At 38.9% G+C, this 23,580-nt stretch overlaps 1 protein-coding gene across 5 annotated transcripts in view; it reads right to left on the minus strand.

Moving 5' to 3' along the window:
* The window catches only part of pde4ba (phosphodiesterase 4B, cAMP-specific a), a 177,191-nt gene that overhangs the window by 45,409 nt on the left and 108,202 nt on the right, over window positions 1–23,580 (minus strand). For 4 of the 5 annotated variants that reach the window (XM_017479945.3, XM_017479946.3, XM_017479947.3 and 1 more), the window contains 4 exons: window positions 7,331–7,531; window positions 5,616–5,652; window positions 5,403–5,473; window positions 2,549–2,598 (listed from right to left, as the gene is read on the minus strand). In XM_017479945.3, the coding sequence (XP_017335434.1) occupies window positions 2,549–2,598; window positions 5,403–5,473; window positions 5,616–5,652; window positions 7,331–7,531 (359 nt within the window). Of the gene's footprint in view, window positions 1–2,548; window positions 2,599–5,402; window positions 5,474–5,615; window positions 5,653–7,330; window positions 7,532–21,671; window positions 21,840–23,580 lie in introns of those variants that run through there. The other variant, XM_017479948.3, reaches the window with a different exon arrangement.

Below are 23,580 nucleotides of genomic sequence, written 5' to 3' on the forward strand. Positions count from 1 at the left end.
AGTAAATCAAAATGCAGCGCCCCGACACACTGAGTCACTGAGGGTTTGTATACTGATAAGATCAATCAGGCCTGACTGGCTTCAGGAAGTGTATACCCATCCACCTGGGCTGAGGGGAAGTCAACAAAAGCCGCATGCTGCAGACTGACGTCAATCACAACCCACTGCACCTGACAGGAACACCTCCTACTGACAATACACAACTCGCTCTCTTATACTCTCTCTCAGCGGAGATGGTGTCTTTGTTCTCGTTTAAATGACTAGAGATTAGAGGAACTAATGAGTCTACTGAAATGCAAGTATAAGGAAGTTAGTGGCACTGAGCTCATAGTATCATTTCCTTTTAAGTGAAATCAAATTTTTATATATATATATATATATATATATATATATATATATATATATATATATATATATATATATATATAAAATTTTATTTATTTTTTTAAAGTAAATAAATTATGGCTTTGGTTTATCAATGAAAAAAATCCAGGACATCACATGAAACCTTTATATTTCTCAAGTACCGCGTCATCCCTTCCAGTATTACCTCACCAAAAACAACAGCCAAGGATTTCTCAACTACTACAGCATTTTCCTCGTTTCAGAGAAACACTCGTGTTTCTTTGCAGTGCAGGCTCCAGCATGCATCCGATTTTCTGATGTGACGCTTCATGTGTCCCTCCAGGCCAAAGCTGGGGAATTTGATGGAATTTTCCCAGCCATTACCCCAAAGTCCTGACCTCCTAGTCAGACAAAACGGGCACCTAAAATGCTATTGTGTGGCCGGTTGAGCAGGTGTGCGTGTGTCTGTGTGTGTGTTTGTATAGTGTATGTAAGGGTGTGAAAGCTATGAGGCAAATTATTGCAATTATGCTGACATTAGGCTCAAATCCGGTAAGGAGTGTGTGTGCACACGTACACCATGATCAGCCCTGCAAATGTACTCCAGTCTCCCAAGGCCTATAAACAGAAACTAGACTCAACAATGTCAAATATGGGCAATATAGTTTGGGGTGTGTGTGTGTGTGTGTGTGTGTGTGTGTGTGAGTATGGCCATGAGTATGGGAGCAATAAGTGCTTGCCACTTCCTGTGGACTTCCACTGCTCCTGTACCAGACTCAACAATATGTAATGTTCTGTATTTGTGTGTAACTCGTTTGTGTGTGTGTGTGTGTGTGTGTGTGGGTGTGTGTGTGTGTGTGTGTGTGTGTGTGTGTGTGTGTGTGTGTGTGTGTGTGTGTGTGTGTGTTTTGCCGGGTCAATCACCAGAGTCTAGCCTGGAGATGAGTGATGCTAAATGAGGAGATGCTGGGAACAGTGTGGGGAGTCACGTAGCCAAGTGTAACATAGCGTAGGCACTACTATTGGACAATTCCACTGTGGTATTAAAAATATATATATCTATTTTCTCCACTGTTATTTTTATTTTCTCAGATTAAAAAAAAAAAAGTTTGTTATTATTCCTCCCTACACATAGTAGGGGTTGCATAGACTAGTCACAGCTGTGGGGATGACAACTCAAAAAAAACAAAAAACAAAAAAAACCCTGAGAAAGAAAGCAGGCTGAATGCAGTCTGTTAGTCTGAAAATCTTTCAGACTAGATCAAACCAATTCTACGAATCAATTGCACACAACTATACTAGAAACGTTTTTTTTTGCGCTTTAACGGACCATAAGCAGGGGCATGGTGGCTTAGTGGTTAGCATGTTTGCCTCACACCTCCGTCGTTGGGGGTTCTATTCCCGCCTCCGCCCTGCATGTATGTGGAGTTTGCATGTTCTCCTTGTGCTTCAGGGGTTTCCTCCAGTTTCCTCCTCCAGTCCAAAGACATGCATTGTAGACTGATTGGTATTTCCGTGGTGTCCGAGTGCAATTGTGCCCTGCGATTGGTTGGCACCCTGTCCAGGGTATCCCCTGCCTAGTGCCTCGAGTCCCCTGGGCTATTAGCACCACTGGAGAGGTGTACTCAAGATTTTGTTTTTTTTTAAATGCCACTTCCATCCACTCCAAAAGGAATCCCACCCACAGGTATTTTTGTTGTACTCTGAATAAAACGGAAATAAAATCCTTGGGATTTCCTAAATCATATTGATATATTTAGATCTGCTTACTCTGCACTTTAATACTATTGCTGGCTAGATGCTAAACTGCACTTTGTTGTACTAGTTCTTGTACAGTGCGCAGTGACAAAACAGCCAAGTCTAATCTAATCCAATTCAATCTAATCGAAAAGTGTTCATATTGGTATGATGATGCCATTTTGACCAGAGAGTAACAAAGTGATGTGTTACAGTTACAGTACATCTCATCCATCTCTCCCTCTCTCTCTCTCACACACACACACACACACACACACACACACGCACAGGTAAAATGCCCAGTCAGAAGCCCGCTTCAAAAATTGCTAATATTTAACACAAAGATAAGATGTACTGAGAATTTTGAAACAGCTACTCAGCCAAAGTTTTAAGAAATGTCTCAGCACATGAAATGTTAATCAGACTGGTTGACACATTCACATTATAATGAAGTGTGATGACTTACCAGACAGGCAGACTCTGGTGAGGGAGGGCTGTGTGGTAGCCGGTGATCTCCTAAATGGAAAAAAAGTGTGCATATAATAGTGGGCTTCAGCAAATGTAATATATTTAACAGGGTATAAAATCTCCCACATTCATTTGTGTGTCTCTGCGTTGTTTGTTATCTGGGCAAACTGACTTTGTACCTAAACGTCATTAAAAAGAAAATCGAAATAAAGTCTTAATATGTAATGCTGTAAATCATTTATTTATAACTCCGACATATGAATAAGCGCTTTAACTTTAATGCTATGTGGTATTTCCTTCAATATTCTCAGACAAAACTGATCTTCCTGAATATTTCCAGAAAGCACAGCCAGTCTGTAAGATTGATTTGATCTCCATCTGTCTGGCTCGCGATGTGACAGACTTGATCCGAACCCAACGAACGCCTCTAACAGGGCATCTTAATTGGTTTGACGTAGCTCGTGGTAAAGTCAAGGGGAAAAATAATCCCTGTGCTCAATAAAAATGAGGAATTGCCTTTTCTCCCTACGCTCTCAGATTCCAGGTGGAAAAACGTGTCACCGAGAGGAAACGGCAGACACGTGGAACAGACCTAAGCAGGCGATTAATGTCTTTAAAGTGGTCAAGTGCTAAGTGGAAAGTGGAAAGTGGGATGAGGAAAATGTCAGACAGGGTCAGTGCTCTATGCTGCGCTCACATCGCCCTCTTGTGTTTCAGAAAACACACTGCAGTCTGTTAGATGGCCAATAGCTGCTGTAGGCTCATGAGGAAAAACACCTTTGTGTCTGTAGGAATTGTTCACTTGTGGAATGCTTAAGTCTTATTTAAAATGTTGTGAACCCCCCCCACCCAAACCACAGAAATATGATGCATACACAATATGAACATGTCGTAAAGTGAACTGGATTTTACATACTCAGACGAAAATGTCCAAAAAAGGAAGAGATGCCATGTAGTTAAGCAGCTTAACATGCTGTGTACAGTCACCTCTGAAACTACTGGAACAACAAGGCTAATTCATTTGTTTGAGCTACACACCAAAGACATTTGGGTTTGAGATCAAAAGATGGATATGAGACAAGAATTTAGGATTTCAGCTTTTATTTCCTGGTAACTAGATGTATTAAACAACACAACACACCTTTTTTATCACACCACCCACTTTTTAGGTGAGCAAAAGTATAGGAACAGATAAGCCCTGAAGTAAATAAAAGTAAATAACGCTTATTATTTGGTTGCATAACCCTTGCTTACAATAACCACATCATGACTGAGACTCATTGACATCACCAAACTGTTGGGTTCTTCTTTTGTGATGGTTTTCCAGGCTTTTACCGCAACCTCTTTCAGTTGTTGTTTGTTTCGGGGGTTTCCTTCTCTTCAGGAGGTGAAATGCTGCTCAGTTGGGTTAAGGTCTGGTGATCGACTTGGCCAGTCTAAAACGTTCCACTTTTCCGCCTGATGTAGTCCTCTGTTGAGTTAGCAGTGTGTTTTGGACCATTGTCTCGCTGCATGATAAAGTTCGTCCTAATTAATTTGGATGCACTTCTTTATAAAGTGTCAGACAATATACCTGTAAACCTCTGAATTCATTCTGCTGCCACCATCATGACTTACATCATCAGTAAAGATTAGTGAGCATGTTGTGGATGGTTGTTGTTGATGTCACTGACTGTTGTTTTTGGCTTTTTCTTCACAGCTCTCACAATGTTTGTCATCAGCTGTTGTTGTTTTCCTTGGCCGACCCATTCGGTGTCTGTTGCTCAGTACAACAGCGGTTTCTTTCTTTTTCAGGCCATTACAAATTGTCGTATTGGCTATGCCCAATGTCTGTACAATGCCTCTGATTGATTTCCCCTCTTTTCTCAGCTTCAAAATGGCTTGCTTTTCTCCCATAGCCAGCTCTCTGATCTTCACGTTCGCTTATCCTTTTAAACAAATGCAGTCTTCACAGGTGAAACTGAAGGCTAAAACCAAGAGTAGATGTTCAGAGATATTTAGTGTTTAAACAATCAATCTAACAGGTCACACCTGGGTTACAAGAAATACTTTTCAGTCGCATGTTCTAATATTTGTGCTCGACTACAAAAATTGGGTGATACAAAATGTGCTATGTTCTACAGTATGTCATTTAATTGAATATCATCTACACAGAAATACCTGAAATTCTAAACTCTCTTCTCACATTCATCTTATGATCTCAAACCCAAATATCTTCAGTCTACAGCAAAAACAAATGAATCGGCCTCGCCGTTCCAATAGTTTCAGAGAGGACTGCAGTTAAGCAGCTTGTCTCCTTGTTAAGTGATTAAAAGATGTAGCTTTATCACAACTAATAAACGCCCCAATGATAGATTCTAGTGCAGATGAACACAGTAAAGACTTTAATTGTGACAGATCAGATTTAAAAATGCGATTAAAATAGACCTTAATGTTAAATTAATCTTAAATGGTATTTGTAATAATGTAATATGCAGAGAAATACAGGAGATAATGTGGGTAGTTGACTATAAAATACTATAAAATATGGATAACAAGATGTAAAATTCTAATCGAACATAACTGTAATAATATAGCTGTCACTTTTTAGACTGATCATTTGCAAATTAAAATGAGGGTGATGGATTTATAAAAGATGATTAATCATCCATGGGCAAAACTTATTTTTTTCTGAATTATATTTTAGCTTGAGTGGAATGAAATTGATATGGATGTGACTGATGTATGCGGAAGAAAATGTTCAAATGTTTTTTGTTTTTTTTTAGTAATAGTTTCTTTTAACCTGTAAAAAATGCCAATGTTATTTACATTTCGGACGATAAAAGTGCATTTAAATAGCAAATATAACTTACTTGTTTGATGTACACTGTACATTAGTCAGCACTGTGAAATTGTTTCTGACACTTCGAAGGCTAGCCAGAACCTAGACACAGACACAGTGAGTGTTTCAGTAAATATGTTTAATGCTATAAAAGTAAACATGGACATAAGAAAAGCCTCAGTCTACTGCTGAGTAATCACACCAATGACGACAAAGCGACGTGAAAAGATTAAGTCGTGTTTACCTGAGCGAAAGGCGTGACGATTAGGTCATCCCCATGCCTGTACGCAAAACAAGATATGATAGCGTACTTTAAAAGTCAGATTTCAGTAAAAAAAAAAAAAAAAAAAAAAACAGCACATTAAGCAATACTGTAAATGTCATCATAGCATGGTGTAAGGAATGACAGTGTCTCACTGTGGGCTAAAACAGGCTGCTAATGACTTACTATGTTGACGACTATAAATTGCATAATAAAGTGTGAAACTGTACACGATCCTCCGTAATCCCTGTACTCGGAAAAGCAATTTGGATTATCAGACGTCAGTGGGAAATGTGCCTTACATAATGGCAGGCAGTCATTGCCAGCTGAGGCCATCAGCGGAAATCAGGCAGTGTGTGAGACATGCTGCGGCCTGCCCTCAATTCCTTCCCCTAATTCCACCCAATACCAGCCCCTGTAGGTTTGTTTCTTTCACAGATTTTAAGCACATTGCTGACAGGTTGCTGTGCGTGTTTATCACCTACCATTATGCTGAATGTTTTGAAGAGGCATAAAAAAAAATAAATCAAAAGAACAAACAAACCAGACCAGACTTCTGAGACATCATTATTTAGGCCAAAATGCCATTGCAACTTTCCACAAACTCCCAAATGTTTAAAGCACATTTTGATTTCAGTGATATCATTAGGAACATAAGGCAAATATTTGGACAAATGCAACATATTTATTTTTGGAGCCATTACAAAAATAAATAAACAATATTTCCCCCTAAATTTTTCACCCACACAACTCAAACCAGTAATTATTAAAATAGCTTTGTATCATATTAATAGTGCTTTTCTAAAGGTAATTTTTTTTAATGTTTTTTTTTTTTTAAAGGTTTTTTAATTTATACTTGTAACTTATTTTGCTATAGACAGGCATAGATATAGAATAATGAAATAATACCTTCAACAACTGTAACCACTTTTATAGTAATAGTTAATGATCTTGACTGACAGCATGTCATTTAAAACAAACAAATAAACAAATAAGTAAATAATTTAATAAATGAACAGTTTACTATAAATCACAGACCCACATTGCAAAAATTCCATCATAGCATGGGAAAATATCTTGAATATAATCAAAGTTATCTAGTATTTCCAATTACAATACACCGACCATATAAAAAATGATTAAACCTATTTCTAGAAACGGTTAATAATTTCAAGCATGAAATAATCTTGTTCTATTGGCAAATAATTTTAAAGCCATTAAAATTAAAAATATTTTAAAGTACTAATTTCTATTACGAAGCAAAATCATGCAAACAGAATACGAAAATGTAAAGCCTGAACTGAGCAAAAGGCTCTAAAAACAAGCTGAATCATCATATATTAGATTTATAATAATCTCATAATAAGAAAGAAATTTATTTGATTAATTTGCCCATATTCAAGATGTTTTCACTCATCATTTTTGCAACAGCACTGGGATGCTCAGAGCATACAATAAAACAATTGCTTATTGCAGCTTTCATCATCATTTATTGCAAAGGCCAACTTTATCATTACGATTAACAAATAATGTCATAGTGTTAAGTGTTATGTCATATGTTATACTTATGTTATTCTGATATACACTATTATGTTATGTAGAATAAGTGATCTGTTGATCTGAATTTTGTTATCATTAATGTTGGTGTTGCTGTTATTATTATTATTATTATTATTATTATTATTATTATAACTCACATCTCCGAGGCAACAGAAGAGTTGCGGGACATGGATTTGGGTGAGAGGTCGTAGTCGCTGTCTGAGCGGTACAAGAAGGACTCTCGCCGCTGGTTGTGTCCGGTTTGGGAGAAGTTGGGGTGCAGGATGAGCCCCGAGCCTGGGGAGGCCTGTGGATCCAGAGGACTGCATCCTGCAGACGGCCCATTCTCCACATCGAAACTGCAACAACAAACACAAGCAAACAATCTGCATTAGTGGCTCAGTTCACAAACATTCACAGTATGACTACTCAAAGACACTGGAAAAAAACATTCACTTTTCACATGTAAGCATTTGACCCCTTTTAGACAGTCTTAGTTGACCAACATGCAGCTGTGCTTTTCAAGGCCATTTTAATTCATCCATGCATTCATTCAGACGTAGTAACTGCCTTCTCCTGGTCAAGACCAAAGCTATTCATGAAAACGTGAGGTAGGAATAGACCCTGAATGGGACACCAGTCCATCACACACAGTCATTCACACCTGGAAATGTAGTGTCACCAAAACACCTACCAGCCTGGTTTTAGCAGGTGGGAGGAACCCCACTTGGATACAGGGAGAACATACAGACAATAACCTGAGTTCAGGATTGAACAGGGGACCCTGGAGCTCTGAGATGCAATGATAGCAGTTTCAATGATCTTTGAAATAGCGCCATTATATAGTGAATAGTGAAGTCAACAAAATTATGACGCAACACATTTTGAATTATGTAGTGTCCAAAAAGTGTTAAACAAACCATATTTTATATTTATGTTGGCTTGACAACGCCAGCATACCGTTCTGCTGTTTAAGCTTAGTCTTCTTCTGAGATCGTAATGTCAAACACTAACCTCCTAGAGCTTTCAAGTTACATGCACCAAACTCGCCATAGACCTTCAGCCTGGTCTGACTTTTCTAACTGATCTGTAACTGGAAAACTGCTTTTCCAGTTACAGAAGCTCAAAGTGGCCAAAATTCCCATTGGCTTCCATTGAAAAATTGTTATAACTCCTAAAACTTTCCAGCTACTTCCACAAGACTCAGCACAGCCCCTCAGGCTGTTCTGACTTATCAAGATTTATGATTTTTCAGTAGCGGATGATCAAAACCCCCAAAAACTCCCACAGACTTACACTGACGAAATGTTCAGAGCCTGGCTTGAAATGGTCATGATTTCACTGTCAAAACTCACACACACCTATTTGCACACGGCCTGAAGCCCCTCTTCTCTCCCCCTCACTCTGTCAGTGTACCTGTAACAGAGACTCTCACTTCATCTATCTATCGATCTATCAATGCCACACACTCTCTCCATCCATCTCTCTATCAATCTACCAGTAACACACACACCACTAACACACACACAGAGTCTCTCTGTGATACAATTTACCTGTATCACACTCTCACTCCTTCTGTCTTTCTACTAATAACACTCTCTCTCCATCTATCTACTTGTGTCACTCTCTCACTCCATCTGAATTTCTACTTGTATCACTGTATTTGTCCTCAGTCTTTCTACCAGTAACTGTCGGTCTCTCTTTCTGTCTTTCAACAGTTTCAAACGTTCAGACTGGTTTTGTCAAGCCAACATTAAAGTTTGTTGAGATGAACTTTACCTATCTAATGTATGTTTTAGGGGTTTTTTTTGAGCCTGGTTACAGCTGTTTAACTTCTTTTTAGTTAAAAAAAAATAAAATAAAATTTTTTTAAAAATCAATAACGTCTTAGAAACGTTCTTAAAATCAAATGCATTTTAGTCATGAAAAAAACCCAAACCATTTAATTAGGTTTTTCCAAACCTGTAACCAGAATTGCATGCAAATAAAAGTCTAAACATGTTCAGAGACGCACACTGACAGGAAACAGACTAAGCATCTCAGATTTTTAAATAAGACAGCAAACTACAGTTCACTGAACTGGAATTTTACGGGGAGTAAAATGTGTGAAGTTTGCATAAGTGGTCTCATAAGACGATGACGCTTTGGAAAGTCTCGGAGATTCCCAGTAAGCAGGGAGGAAGCAAGTCGCATCCTTCCAAGCCTTCAGGAAGTGTAGGGGAGATGGCCTTGTCCCACTTCAAACGAGACACCCGCACTGGAAGCACATCGCACTTAACTCAAACAAACACTGTGTGTTATCTCAGTGGCAGCTGCAGAAAGATAGTGGAAGACATTCTCCTTTGAAAGCTCAGAGTTTTGGTGTTCTTGTGGCTCTTGGTCGTTTCACAGTATGTGTACTGTGATGGATTTAGACCGCCCCTGAAGCTACAAGCAGCAACGAAAGGAAGAGACAGCTGTTTTTCAGACAAGCTGAAGGGCTATGCTTTCAGATGTTTGCTTTCTACATACAGTTTCACAAATGTAAACTAAACTTGGAACCACATATTGGAGTATGCTTATGGTGTCTGGATTGACGATTTCTTTACCACATAAATGTCCTAAAACTGGGCTTAATTTACAACAAGCATAGTATGTAGCACTGTAAATTCTTACAGTGAGCTGACCTTTACCGAGCACCTGCTAATTCCACGTCTACATACAGAACAAAGACAAACACACACATTGAAGTGTGTGATAATGGTATCTCCTGATACTTAATCGCATGACTCACTTTACCACCACTACGTCAGAGTGAGCTTTGGGGTTTGACAGAGTCCTTGTGTCTACTAACCTTACACACTTTATTAAGTACTTTACAATGTATCAACATCCCACTATTGTCGTCTCTCCTTCCTGAACGACACCACCAAAAATGCATTGTTAGATCACTGGTACTTGTGCATATGATATTTATTGCATGACAGTAGTACAGCAGTGCAGCATGGTACAGTATGGTATAGTAGGGTTATGTTTAGTATGGTGCAGTATGCAATATGGGCTAGTTTTGTATTGTATGGCAGAACAATATCATGGTGTAATACAGGGTGGTATAGTATACTATACGATGCAGCATGGTGTAATATGGTGTTGTGTGGTATAGTATATGATACAATATGGTGCAGTATGGGGCAGTATGGTGCAATATATAATACAGTATGGTGTACTATGGTGTAGTATATGATACAGCATGGTGTAGTATGATATACTATAAGATGCAGCATGGCATAGTATGTAGCAGTATGGTATAATATATAATACAGTATGGTGTAGTGTGGTATAGTAGTATAGTGATGCAGAATGGCATAGTATGGTACAGTATGGTATACTATATGATACAGCATGGTGTAGTATGGTATAGTATATGCTACAGCATTGTGTAGTACGATGCAGCATGCTACAGCATGGGGTTGTATACTACAGCATGTAACCTTATAATGTAGTATGCTACAGCATGACGTAGTATGTTGAACTATGGTTTGGCTTTGTACAGTACAGTGGCAGTTGGTTCAGCATGGTGCATTTAGTGCTATATGGGATGGTGCAGTGTGGTAACTTATACAACAGTATGGTGCAAGATGGTAAAGGTACTTTATGGTGCAGTAGACACGTTATGATACAATAGCATACAGTATGGTACACTATATCACAATATGGTAATACAGTATGGTACAATATGATACAATATATTGCAGAATGGTAGAGTATGTCTGAATGGTACAGTTAATATGAAATGCAACATCTGGACAAGTCTCAGACTTTATAGCTTAGATCATTGGATTTATGGAGGGAACATATTATGTTGCTTTACAGGAAAACTGCATGAAACTGGGTAATGATTTAGTTTCCGATTACTGTCGATATGAAATGTCAGAAAGCTTTAGAAATCTTCAGCTAGCCTGATGAAGTAAAGACCAGCCTCTGTCCTACATAGTCAGAATGTGAGATCTTTGTGTCCTGATGAAATAAAGTTCTCAGGAAGAGCAGGACACCCACTCATTTCACCCCGGGGAAAATAAGTCTCGTGGGATGTCCTGTTTTCTGGGTCACTAGACCTCAGATGACAACAGGGTTCAAAACAGATATAAGGAAGTAACGGTCATGACCTTGTCTCTACAAGACGTTAAGCCCTCATGGAAATAGTGTAAAGTCTTAAAGTGAGGGCAAAGACGTTTTTAATTACTACACAGATAATAACATAATATTACATACTGTACTAGTATTTCATGAGTGAATCAAATGAAAAGCTATGATTTATTTATTTTATTTTGCACTGTTTATTGTAAATAGGTGTCACAAAAGTGTATCAGGTTTAAGGTAACAGTAGAAGGACTTATTGAGAACGGTGGACCGGTAGTATTTTTTTTTTTTTTACTTTTGCAACTACAAATGTAATGCACTGTTTCTCTAATATGTGTCACATCTGAAAGGTTTATATTTGACTCACCTTCATACATAATACTACACACTCTAACAGTTATGAAAAATAGCATGCCACCACCCATCACATAACGGTATTAAGTAGTATTATGAACTATTAATCTCATAGAAATCTAATTATGATTATCAATGATAGATTTATTTACCCATATGTATACTGTATATCCCTATCAAAGAATACACACACACTTACTATGAACGTTGTGTAATGGCATACTGTACAGGATTGTGTCTTTCTAATGAACACGATAGCGCATTATTTGTTTTGTTTTGCGTATTACTTGGGTAAGTGCAAAATATAGAGTGATGACTAAGAGATTATTCATCACTCTTTATTTACAGTAATTATGATCAATTAATAGAGTAATTTTTCCCCCACAGTGTAATCTACCTAAATTTACCTTGAAGGCTAAATGTCACCTTAGGCACAGCAATTACAGGTGCAAATTGATGCCACCAAAGGGCAAGTTTTAAACTTGCATAAGCCCATTTTTGTCATTTGATGACAAATGAAAAGCATTACTGTATTACATTTATTCAGATTATGTCTCAACATTTCAAAATAATGAGAACATTTCTCAAAACTATAACCAGTTTAACCAAAGAGATGTAAAAAGCATTCAAAAAGCCTGTTAAACATTTTTTGTACATATACATTATCAGCATTAGCGACTTATGTACAGTATCTCACAAAAGTGAGTACACCCCTCACATTTTTGTAAATATTTGATTATGTCTTCTCATGTGACAACATTAAAGAAATGACACTTTGCTACAATGTAAAGTGGTGAGTGTACAGCTTGTGTAACAGTGTGAATTTGCTGTCCCCTCAAAATAACTCAACACACAGACATTAATGTCTAAACTGCTGGCAACAAAAGTGAGTACACCCCTAAGTGAAAATGTTCAAATTGGGCCCAAAGTGTCAATATTTTGTGTGGCCACCGTTATTTTCCAGCACTGCCTTAACACTCTTGGGCATGGAGTTCACCAGAGCTTCACAGGTTGCCACTGGAGTCCTCTTCCACTCCTCCATGACGACATCACGGAGCTGGTGGATAGAGACCTTGTGCTTCTCCACCTTCCGTTTGAGGATGCCCCACAGATGCTCAATAGGGTTTAGGTCTGGAGACATGCTTGGCCAGTCCATCACCTTCAGCTTCTTTAGCAAGGCAGTGGTCGTCTTGGAGGTGTGCTTGGGATTGTTATCATGCTGGAATACTGCATATTGATCATGCTCTGCTTCAGTATGTCACCGTACATGTTGGCATTCATGGTTCCCTCAATGAACTGTAGCTCCCCAGTGCCAGCAGCACTCATGCAGCCCCAGAAAATGACACTCTCACCACCATGCTTGACTGTAGGCAAGACACACTTGTCTTTGTACTCCTCACCTGGTTGCCACCACACACGTTTGCCACCATCTGAACCAAATAAGTTTATCTTGGTCTCATCAGACCACAGGACATGGTCCCAGTAATCCATGTCCTTAGTCTGCTTGTCTTCAGCAAACTGTTTGCGGGCTTTCTTGTGCATCATCTTTAGAAGAGGCTTCCTTCTGGGACGACAGCCATGCAGACCAATTTGATGCAGTGTGCGGCGTATGGTCTGAGCACTGACAGGCTGAACCCCCACCCCTTCAACCTCTGCAGCAATGCTGGCAGCACTCATACCTCTATTTCCCAAAGACAACCTCTGGATATGACGCTGAGTGCGTGCACTCAACTTCTTTGGTCGACCATGCCGAGGCCTGTTCTGAGTGGAACCTGTCCTGTTAAACCGCTGTATGGTCTTGGCCACCATGCTGCAGCTCAGTGTCAGGGTCTTGGCAATCTTCTTATACCCGAGGCCATCTTTATGTAGAGCAACAATTCTTTTTTTCAGATCCTCAGAGAGTTCTTTGCCATGGGGTGCCATGTTGAACTTCCAGTGACCAGTATGAGGGAGTGTGAGAGCGATGACACCAAATTTAACACATCTGCTCCCCATTCACACCTGAGACCTTGTAACACTAACAAGTCACGTGACACCGGGGAGGGAAAATGGCTAATTGGGCCCAATTTGGACATTTACACTTAGGGGTGTACTCACTTTTGTTGCCAGCGGTTTAGACATTAATGGCTGTGTGTTGAGTTATTTTGAGGGGACAGCAAATTCACACTGTTACACAAGCTGTACACTCACTACTTTACATTGTAGCAAAGTGTCATTTCTTCAGTGTTGTCGTATGAAAAGATATAATCAAATATTTACAAAAATGTGAGGGGTGTACTCACTTTTGTGAGATACTGTATATTATGTATAATATATTATTATAGACATACTCATATATATCACACACACACACAAGTTTTTACACTTGTCTAACAAGTGAGCATATGTGTTATGAATTTCAGTGTAACTCTTATTAAGCCTCTTAAAAAACTATTAATACTCAGAAAGGGTCATTTAAATATTGTTTCCTTTCTCTGCTTTGCATGTCAATCATCCATAACACACACACACACACACACACACACACACACACACACACACACACACACACACATACTAACTATGTGTGCAATCTGTCCATTTGCACAAACAGAATTAGCGCTATTTTTTCAGACCTTAGTAAATCAGGGTCATACTCTCCTATCATGAGCCGTTTTATTTCATCAGATAGCACTGACTAATGCAATTTTATAACAAATGCTGAGGCGAGAGATGCTCTTAGATGTTTTTAACAAGAACATGGTGTGACAGTAACAGGATGTGTAAGAAACAAAGGGTAAATAACTTTCCAAGCTTTAAATAAACGTAACCATCTGTATCTAAACACGTAACAATGTTCTCTTCCAATAACTCGCACAAGAGACTTACAGGAACAGTACTTAATTCTGAGCAAGTAATCAGACAGACGGTAGTATCCTGTCCACAATACATTTTTGCTCTGGGTATTAAGCCAGAAATATCACGTGTTATGATTCTTATTAATTGCTTTGGAAATTCATGTGTGTGTACACAGAAAACGTACAGTCAGCTCCAGAATTAAAGGCAAAACTGGCTAAAAAAAAAAAAAAAGCTCATGAAAAGAAAACTTTCTGTGGTTAATTAGTTTAATCCCATACTGAATATTTTGATTTGTAATTATTAATTTATGTTCAGTTTGATCAGTGGTGGAAGCTGTATGTACCTGCTTGAATCATGCACATTAAATGCAGTGTACTGAGCTGTCCGACATTATCGGGTTTTCTAGCTATATCACACATTTATGGTCATATTTATCAATTCCTGCCCTATGAGAAAATGTTATCTTAGACTACTTTTGCCACACAACCAGTAGTTTGTATGTCAATACTGTTCTTTTTCAACAATGGGTTGCAAATGAACAGAGTATTCGATGAATAGTCTACATATTCAGTGAAACGTTTTTCTCACATTACGAAGAACGCGCATTATGCAGTATTGGGCCGTGTGTATCGAAGCTATTTGAATCAATTGGCTTGTAAGTAGTTAAAGCTGACTGAGGCTACATTGTTCTAGGCATACGCGATATATTTTGAATGTATCTTAGGTGTAAAGTCATCAAGTCTCCCTCTTGTTTTCAGTTCACACCGAAGCTGATCCCAAAAAGAGTTGATTCACTGATTTCAGGCAATGAAAACTAAGTCAACCCTAAAACTTTGGCGTCGATTCCACAAACTGAAAATGAGTCACCTTGTGCACACAGCAAGAAAAAAAAATGCACTGGAGTGTTTGAGTTAGTGAGACATCCAGTGGATGTATAGTTTGCCTTCATTGTAAATTTGTCTGGCAGAATTGGACAAATCAAAGCTTAAAATGCAGGTAAGATGTATATTCGCAAAAAAGATTTGAGGAACCAGTGAAACAATACCAGTGACAGAATATTGCCACCTAGCTTTAGTTTGCATTTCTAAATTAAAAGTGGACCGTTTTTGCTTCTTAACTTGTAAAGCACTTGTTAATATTCTTCAGACTTTTTGATAAACGTCATTAGTCAGTAGTATCTGATAAATATCAGTAGTCTTCAGTATTTGATAAATGTCAGTAGTTCTATAGTATTAGTTGATTGGAATGCTGCAAATGCATGTTTTAAATAAATATTTTTGGTATTTAACTTAACTTTAGTTGCAGTCCTAAACACAACTTGAGTGCCTGTTGTCAGAAAACTGTTTATCTGACCACAGAACCTGAATTAGCTTAAAGTTCCAGTAGCGTCCAGTCAATTCCAGGTTCTTATGTTTGTAGTTAAATAAAAGAAAATGCTTTCTTCTGGCATGTGCTTCTAAAAGGTTTCTTAGCATGGAGATGCCATCTAATTTCTAGCTGAAATGTGGTTTTGTTATATATATATATATATATATATATATATATATATATATATAAACTTGATTTTTCTATTTTCTTAGAATAAATTTACTTCAATTAAATGTTCAAATTTTAGTTAGATGAGTAATGCACAGCCGGGAGCCTTAGAGAGCATAATTAGTCCTCCGGGTGAGAAGGATGTCCGCATTCTCTCAGAGTAAGGCTAACCAATCACAAGTGTCTGCTAGCTCATGTACACAGAACAGTGTAGTCCAGCTCAATGTTGCATAAGCAGGGGTGTGAAAAGATGTGGTGTGCAAAAGAAACGCTGAGGAAGGACATGTCAGTGTACACACTCGCAGATAAAGAGACTCAGCTGGTGGATGAGAAAACAATGAAGCCAAAAAGTATGTTAATGGTCAGGCAGTTCAAAACAACTCTATAATTCCAACTAAACTAAAAATAAATAAATAGAAACAGCAACTTGTGTAATTTCCATGTTGTACTATAGTTTAGCTTTTAAATTTTCATTACCCACCTTGCTCAACAGTCTTGTCTGAGGATTTAGAAGCTGTGAGTGCCACAAGGGATTTCAGTGAGAGCAGTAAAATATAAAAACTACTAAACAATGTGACAATCTATTCATTAAACATCCAGTCTCGTGTGGAGAAGAAGGAGCTATTTGGAGAACTGGTCAAAACCACTGCATGATGTTTGCAGGTTTGACACATGACTTTGAGGAAGAAGGGGACTTTTTGGCCAGAGAGAAACGTTTCTTCAGCTGTGGGAAATGACCTGTTGAGAGAGAAACGAGAGAGAGAGAGACAGAGAGAGAGAGAGAGAGAGAGAGAGAGAGAGAGAGGAGAGAAATGAGAGAGAGAGAGAGAGAGAGAGAGGAGAGAAATGAGGGAGAGAGGGAGAGAGAGGGGGGGGGGGGGGGGGGAGGGGAGAGAGAGGGGGGGGGGGAGGGGGGAGGAGAGAGAGATAGAGAGAGGCGAGAAACGAGAGAGAGAGAGAGAGAGAGAGGGGAGAGAAATGATGGAGAGAGAGAGAGAGAGGGGGGGGGAGAGGGGGGGGGGAGAAACAATGAGGGGGAAGGGAGAGAGGGAGAGAAATGAGGGAGAGAGAGAGGAGAGAAATGATAGAGTGAGAGAAGCATTTTACAAATGTGGTCCAGGGGAATAAGAAATGCTGTGAGCTTTGCTTGAAATGGCATAAAACTGCAGCATGGGGCAAATGAGTTAGCTTACTATGGAATGGTGTACTGCATTTTCCATGACATACTTTAGTCTGCATAGCTCCTCTAATGGCACTAGTCTGGGTAGTGTGTGTGTGTGTGTGTGTGTGTGTGTGTGTGTAGAAGTAGCTCTGTGTATGGCTTTGGGTGCAGGCGTTTTACTTCTCCGGTGAAATACACCTGTATTTTTTCCCCAAGATGATATAAGAAAGGAACTCACATTATTAGCTAGCTGTGTACATGTTCTGTATGTCAACAGAGTCTTAACGGATAAAACTGTAGAATATAAAGCCTAGCGTAGAAACACACAAATAAACATGTGCTTGAGGATTTAACTACTACCATACGCGATCCCCAGCAAACTTAGCAAATAGCCCATATTGGCAAAAGATGATAAAGTGTCTTAAATCAACACTGCAACCAGACACGTCTCTGAAATATTTACAGACTATCAAACAGTTGCCATACGGCCACGATGAAGGACGTCTGAAGCACAAAAGAACATTCACCACATAGTAGAAGGGCTTTAGATAACCTGTTCCAATCTCAAACCAAATGTGTGTTCTATTGAAAAACCACCAGGTACTGATATTATATCTGATGGCATTTTGTTGGCATTTAACAGCATTCATATACACCGATCAGCCATAACATGAAGTCATGTCTAGTGTCAAGTCAAGTGGCTTTTATTGTCATTTCAACCATATACAGCTGGTGTGGAAGTGTCGGATATAACAGGTAGTGCAAAAAGATAACAGTATCAATATCAATATCACAATAACAGTATTCAACAGATTAGCTTATAACATATGGACATAGCAGTTATTGCAGTAGCAGCCAGGTAAAGAGTATAGTGGTGACAAGAAATTAAACATAATATTGATACAAGTTAACAGCTAAAACACAGGTAGTCAGTACAGAAATGTGCTGAGTGGGATGGTGGTTCAGTTCAGTGTGTGTGCATGTGTCAGTCCTGTCTGGGAGTATTGGGGAGTCTGATGGCTTGGGGGAAGAAGCTGCTACACGGTCTGGCCGTGAGGGCCCCAATGCTTCGGTACCTTTTTCCAGACGGTGGGAGGGTGAAGAGTTTGTGTGAGGGGTTTGTGGGGTCATCCACAATGCTGATGGCTTTGCAGATGTTGTGTAAACGTCTATGATGGAGGGAAGAGAGACCACGATGATCTCAGTTGTCCTCACTATCCGCTGCAGGGTCTTGCAATCCGATACAGTGCAATTTCCAAACCAGGCAGTGATGCAGCTGCTCAGGATGCTCCTGCCCAAGATGTTCCTCTGTAGAATGAGGTGAGGATGGGAGGTGGGAGATGGGCATTTTTCAGCCGTTGCAGAAAGTAGAGACGCTGCTGGGCTTTTATTTTTTTTAAAGTTATGGAGCTGGTGTTGAGGGATCAGGTGAGGTTCTTCTTCAGGTGAACACCAAGGAATTTGGTGCTCTTGACGATCTCCACAGAGGAGCCGTCGATGTTCAGCAGAGAGTGGTCGCTGTGTGCTCTCCTGAAGTCACCAACCATCTCTTTTGTTTTGTCCACATTCTGAGACAGGTTGTTGGCTCTGCTCCAGTCCGTTAGCCGCTGCGCCTCCTCTCTGTATGCTGACTTGTCGTTCTTGCTGATGAGACCCACCACAGTTGTGTCGTGGGCGAACTTGATGATGTGATTCGAGCTGTGCATTGAACATGTGCCAGTCAGGTTGCCAAAAACAGTCCTGAAGAGCAGAGATGGTTCCTGCTGGCCAGGTTTTCACCTGCTTCCAAACCGGTTTGGAGCATCTGACAAGCAGTATGTATGCTGGCTTTAGATATTCAATGTTATTCACTTCACCTGTCAGTGGGTTTGATGTTATGGCTGATCAGCGTATATGTATGTTCAACGGATACTATATACACCCACACCACTATGCAAACACTCAGAGAAAAGATCATGAGCGTTAGAGGTTAGACTTGCTTATGGAATTAACTGTCTATACACCCAACTGTTTTGCATTACTAACATATTTTTCCTTGTATATAAGAAATCTAACAACACTAATATACAGTACAGTAGACTTAACACAACTGTACTGTATATTTTATGCAAGAATGCTTTCTAGATGAATGCAAGGACAGGGCATGCTGTCATAGCAAATGAACAACAGGGTGGTGGATTGTTTTCCTATAACAGCACACCTCGAAGTGTTTTACTCCTCTTATACCACAACAATTTGCTAACCTTTATTTATTAAATAATATTAAAGACAGACTGTACAATTTGTCCTTATATAGTTATGCTTAATGTTGTAGAAACAAGCAAAACAAGCTAGTTCCAGTTACCACTTATCTTACCGTTACTATAAACAGTTATTCTCTCTCTAGTCTCTCTCTGACGTTAGTAAGAAACAAAACACAGCTTGTCATGTTACAGAGAAACATTCTCCAACCTGAACACTTTCTCATGTTGGAATGCTTAAACAAACAGATTTATCTCTGACCGATACCGAGACTCCTGATATTTCAAAAAGGCAAAAAAATAAAGTCTCCTTATAGAAAACTTCACCATTTCAATGATTACACACATTTCCTAACCCATTTATGTGTCTGCCATACAAATCCCTATGTAAATCATTATTATAGAAATGGTAATGTTTCAGAATGTTTACATTAATATAAATCTGAGATTTGACTTGCAGCCATTGGCAGCTGCTATAGAAAATTAACCAACATCTTCTGACCAATCAGAACTGAGAATTCAACATGACAGCTGGACAGAGGTGGGTAATAACGCATTATATTTACTTTGTTACATTTACTTGAGTAACCTTTTTGAAAAATGAATATACTTTTACATTTAAAAGTAGGTGGAACTGGCCATACTTATACTCTTAATCATTTTTAATCACAGAAATGCCATTATTAACATTATTACTTTTACTGTTACTTGAGTAATTATTTTTTATAAGTAGTTTTACTTATACTTGAGTAAAAGTTTTGGCTACTCTACCCACCTCTGCTGTTGGATCGTATAATGTAACATAAACGCTGATTTCTCAGAGCACCAGTAGAGCAAAAAGACCTATTATTAGTAATCCAAGTCAAGACTATACTCTTAGAACAAACTAGCTAAAATCTAGAAGGTTCGTCTGGCGTGTCTATCTGTTAAAGCCTTTATATATGGTTCTATATAAACTCTATCAAAGAGCGTTCCAAATAGTTTTGCCGTAAATGTATGTCGCTTTATATTTGCTGCTGTGTCGTGTCAAGTGAGACCTGTACACACTCATTAAACGGCATAGGATTATGAGATCGATGTACTTGCATGCACACACTATTACACACACACACACACACACACACACCAAATATTTGTTATGCCTATAAATAATGTATGACATTATGCTTGAATGAAATAATGTAAAGTTACACTTCTTACATAGGAAGAAGTATTCCGATGGCTTGTATAAAGCTAAGAAACTCATTCATATTACATTTTTGTTCTACTACTGTCTGTATTATTTGTCTTTGACCCATGTATAGAATAGATGTGTGTGTGTTGTGTACTGCAATCCATTCCAGGGTGTATTACCGCTTTCACTCATGCACTCAAGGTAAATGTACAGTATATATATATATATATATATATATATATATATATATATATATATATATATATATATATATATATATATATATAAAACTTAAATGAGCGTGATTTAGGTTACTTTTACCTCCTTTTGATACATGACACCCCAAAAAAATCACCACTGAACATACTGCTAATGTAAGTTACAGGGCTTTCAGTCAGCACAAACCCGGCACTCATACAAATACAGCTTACAAACAATTCTGCTTGCCAAATAAGTGCAAAACATAATCTCTTTGAACCCCATGATCTTATTCTGATAAAAATAACTCACAATACAATGAGAATCAGAAAGTGGAGGCTTACTACAATCTCCCCACTGTGTTTGTGAAACTCGGATTTGTTTTTGAACTGAAACTAAAGTGTGACGTAGACAATACAGGAATGAATTGCACCGCAGCTGCGTTCTCGCACTAAACTGACGGCGGACTCAATCTATGCTGCAGATTATACACCGGCTTATGAATATTTGTACAGAACTTCGTCCATGATCTCAAGTGAAACACAGAGAGAGAGAGAGAGAGAGAGAGAGAGAGAGAGAGAGAGAGAGAGAGAGAGAGAGAGAGAGAGAGAGAGAAAGTGTACAACACACAAATGTATGGTAGGAAACCGAGTCCTCTTGCTCTACTTCTGCGTGAGATGACCTAGTTTCTGCTGAGAGATTTTTACTCCTGTGCTGCCACTGGCAGAAGTATGACAGACAAACATGCAAATCGGCCTAAAGCATAAAGGAAGAGAAAGAGAGTGTGAAAGTGAGAGATAAACATGTAAATCAGATGGTCACAGAGACAGACAGACAGAATGACTCAGAGAAAAGTGTGAGAATGAAGGTGTTCTGACCTGAAGGTGGAGGAGTGCAGCCTCTTTACCACTTCTTCACTGAAGTCGAAGTAAATCCTGCCCTTGTGACAGGGCGACCGCCGGTACATGGCCCTGAGATGCACTGCTGCACGCTCACACTCACACTAGCAGCATCGTTCCAGCATGACTCCACACACACACACTCACACACTCACACAAGCACACACACCCACTGAGCTTAGCTCCATGCTGTAGCCACTTCCTCCCAAAGACACACTATGAGGCTTTCAGACTCACAAGAGCAGGAGGGGAAACACTGAGCCATGCTCTAATCCAGGACTGGATTATAACTGATGGATCTGGACTAAGTGTGACCTTTTAATAAAAGACAGTATGCAACATCTGATTAAAACACACATAAGCCAAACCAACCATAAATGTGCACATAGCAATATATGGCAATTAGATGTAGGTAATTAGAACAAATATCAGAGATGTTTTTCATAGCTCAGTAATGATTTGGGGTATTTTTTACTTCGAGTGCAGCTGTTGAACCAACCAAACATGTTTCACAGGTTTTCTTCACAGCACAATACCAAAAGAAACCCGATGTGGTGTGATACTGTAGTCCATCCACCTCAAGGTTCCACGTGTTGTGTGTTCCGAGTTGCTTTTCTGCTCATAAAGAGTCATTATTTAAGTTACTGTAGGATTCCTGCCAGCTCAAACCACTCTGGTCTCTCATATATAAAGAAATCATTTGCCTTATTATTATATTATAATATATTATTATGTTATATTAAGGCCCTTAACCCTCTCTGCTCCAGAGGCGCTGTATCACGGCTGACCCTGCGCTCTGACTCCAGCTTCCTGACATGCTGGGGTATGCGAAGAAAAGAATTTCACTGTGCATATGTATATGTGACCAATAAAGACTCATTATCATTATATTAGAATTTAATACAATGTAAGAATGTGTTCTTATCTTCTACAAAATTATCAGTAGAGCAAAAAAAAAAAAAAAGGGAACAAAAAAGAACCACCTGGTGGTATGTTCTGTCAAGTAAGACCTTTACACACTCACGAAACAACAATGCACCACCAGGTCCATACACTAAAACACGTCTATGTCAGTGCATAGACGATGTCCAAACACACAGACAGCAGAACATGTCAGAGTTTTATATTACAATCACAATGTCACAAAAACATCACGCCACTCTGCCTTATATGAGGCTCTGCTCATAATATGGAAATGTAAAGCACTGTAACACAAAATGAACAAAAATTCAGTTGTCTTTTTAAAGACGATAAAACGAGGTGTTGTTTTTCTGTAGCGTATAGTCAAGAGACCTAAAGACAGTTAAGATGGAAAAATCTCTACCAGTGAGTCACATTTAGATCTAAAATCAGACAAGTGGCTTGTAATAACAACAACAGCTTTAATTAATCATGCAGTTTTACAGACGGAATCTTTATTAGCTGAGGGATTTCCCCGGAGTTGTTCTTTTCTCTCCTGGTGTTAAGAGACAAAAATCTGTCAACAAACTGTACGTGAAACATTTTTTTAAAAAGAATGTTAATATTTAATGGTCTCTTTACATGGTAAATGGTCTACACTTATATAGTGTTTTTATCCAAAGCGCTTTACACTGTCTCATTCACCCATTCACACACACGCCAATGGTAGCAAAGTTGCCATGCAAGGTACTAACTTGTCATTGGGACCAACGTGGGGTTCAGTGTCTTGCCCAAGGACACTTTGGCATGTGGAGTCATGTGGGCCAGGAATCGAACCGCCAACCCTACGATTAGTGTACAACCCGCTCTACAACCTGAGCCACAGCCGCCTGTACATCCAGTCTCGTTACTGTTATTGTTGTTTTAAAGTTGCAATAATAATTTGTACCACATATAGGGAAATTACTGATACATATTGCTATCATCT

This window comes from Ictalurus punctatus, chromosome 11, assembly GCF_001660625.3.
Source record: "Ictalurus punctatus breed USDA103 chromosome 11, Coco_2.0, whole genome shotgun sequence".
In the NCBI taxonomy this organism is placed as follows: domain Eukaryota; kingdom Metazoa; phylum Chordata; class Actinopteri; order Siluriformes; family Ictaluridae; genus Ictalurus; species Ictalurus punctatus.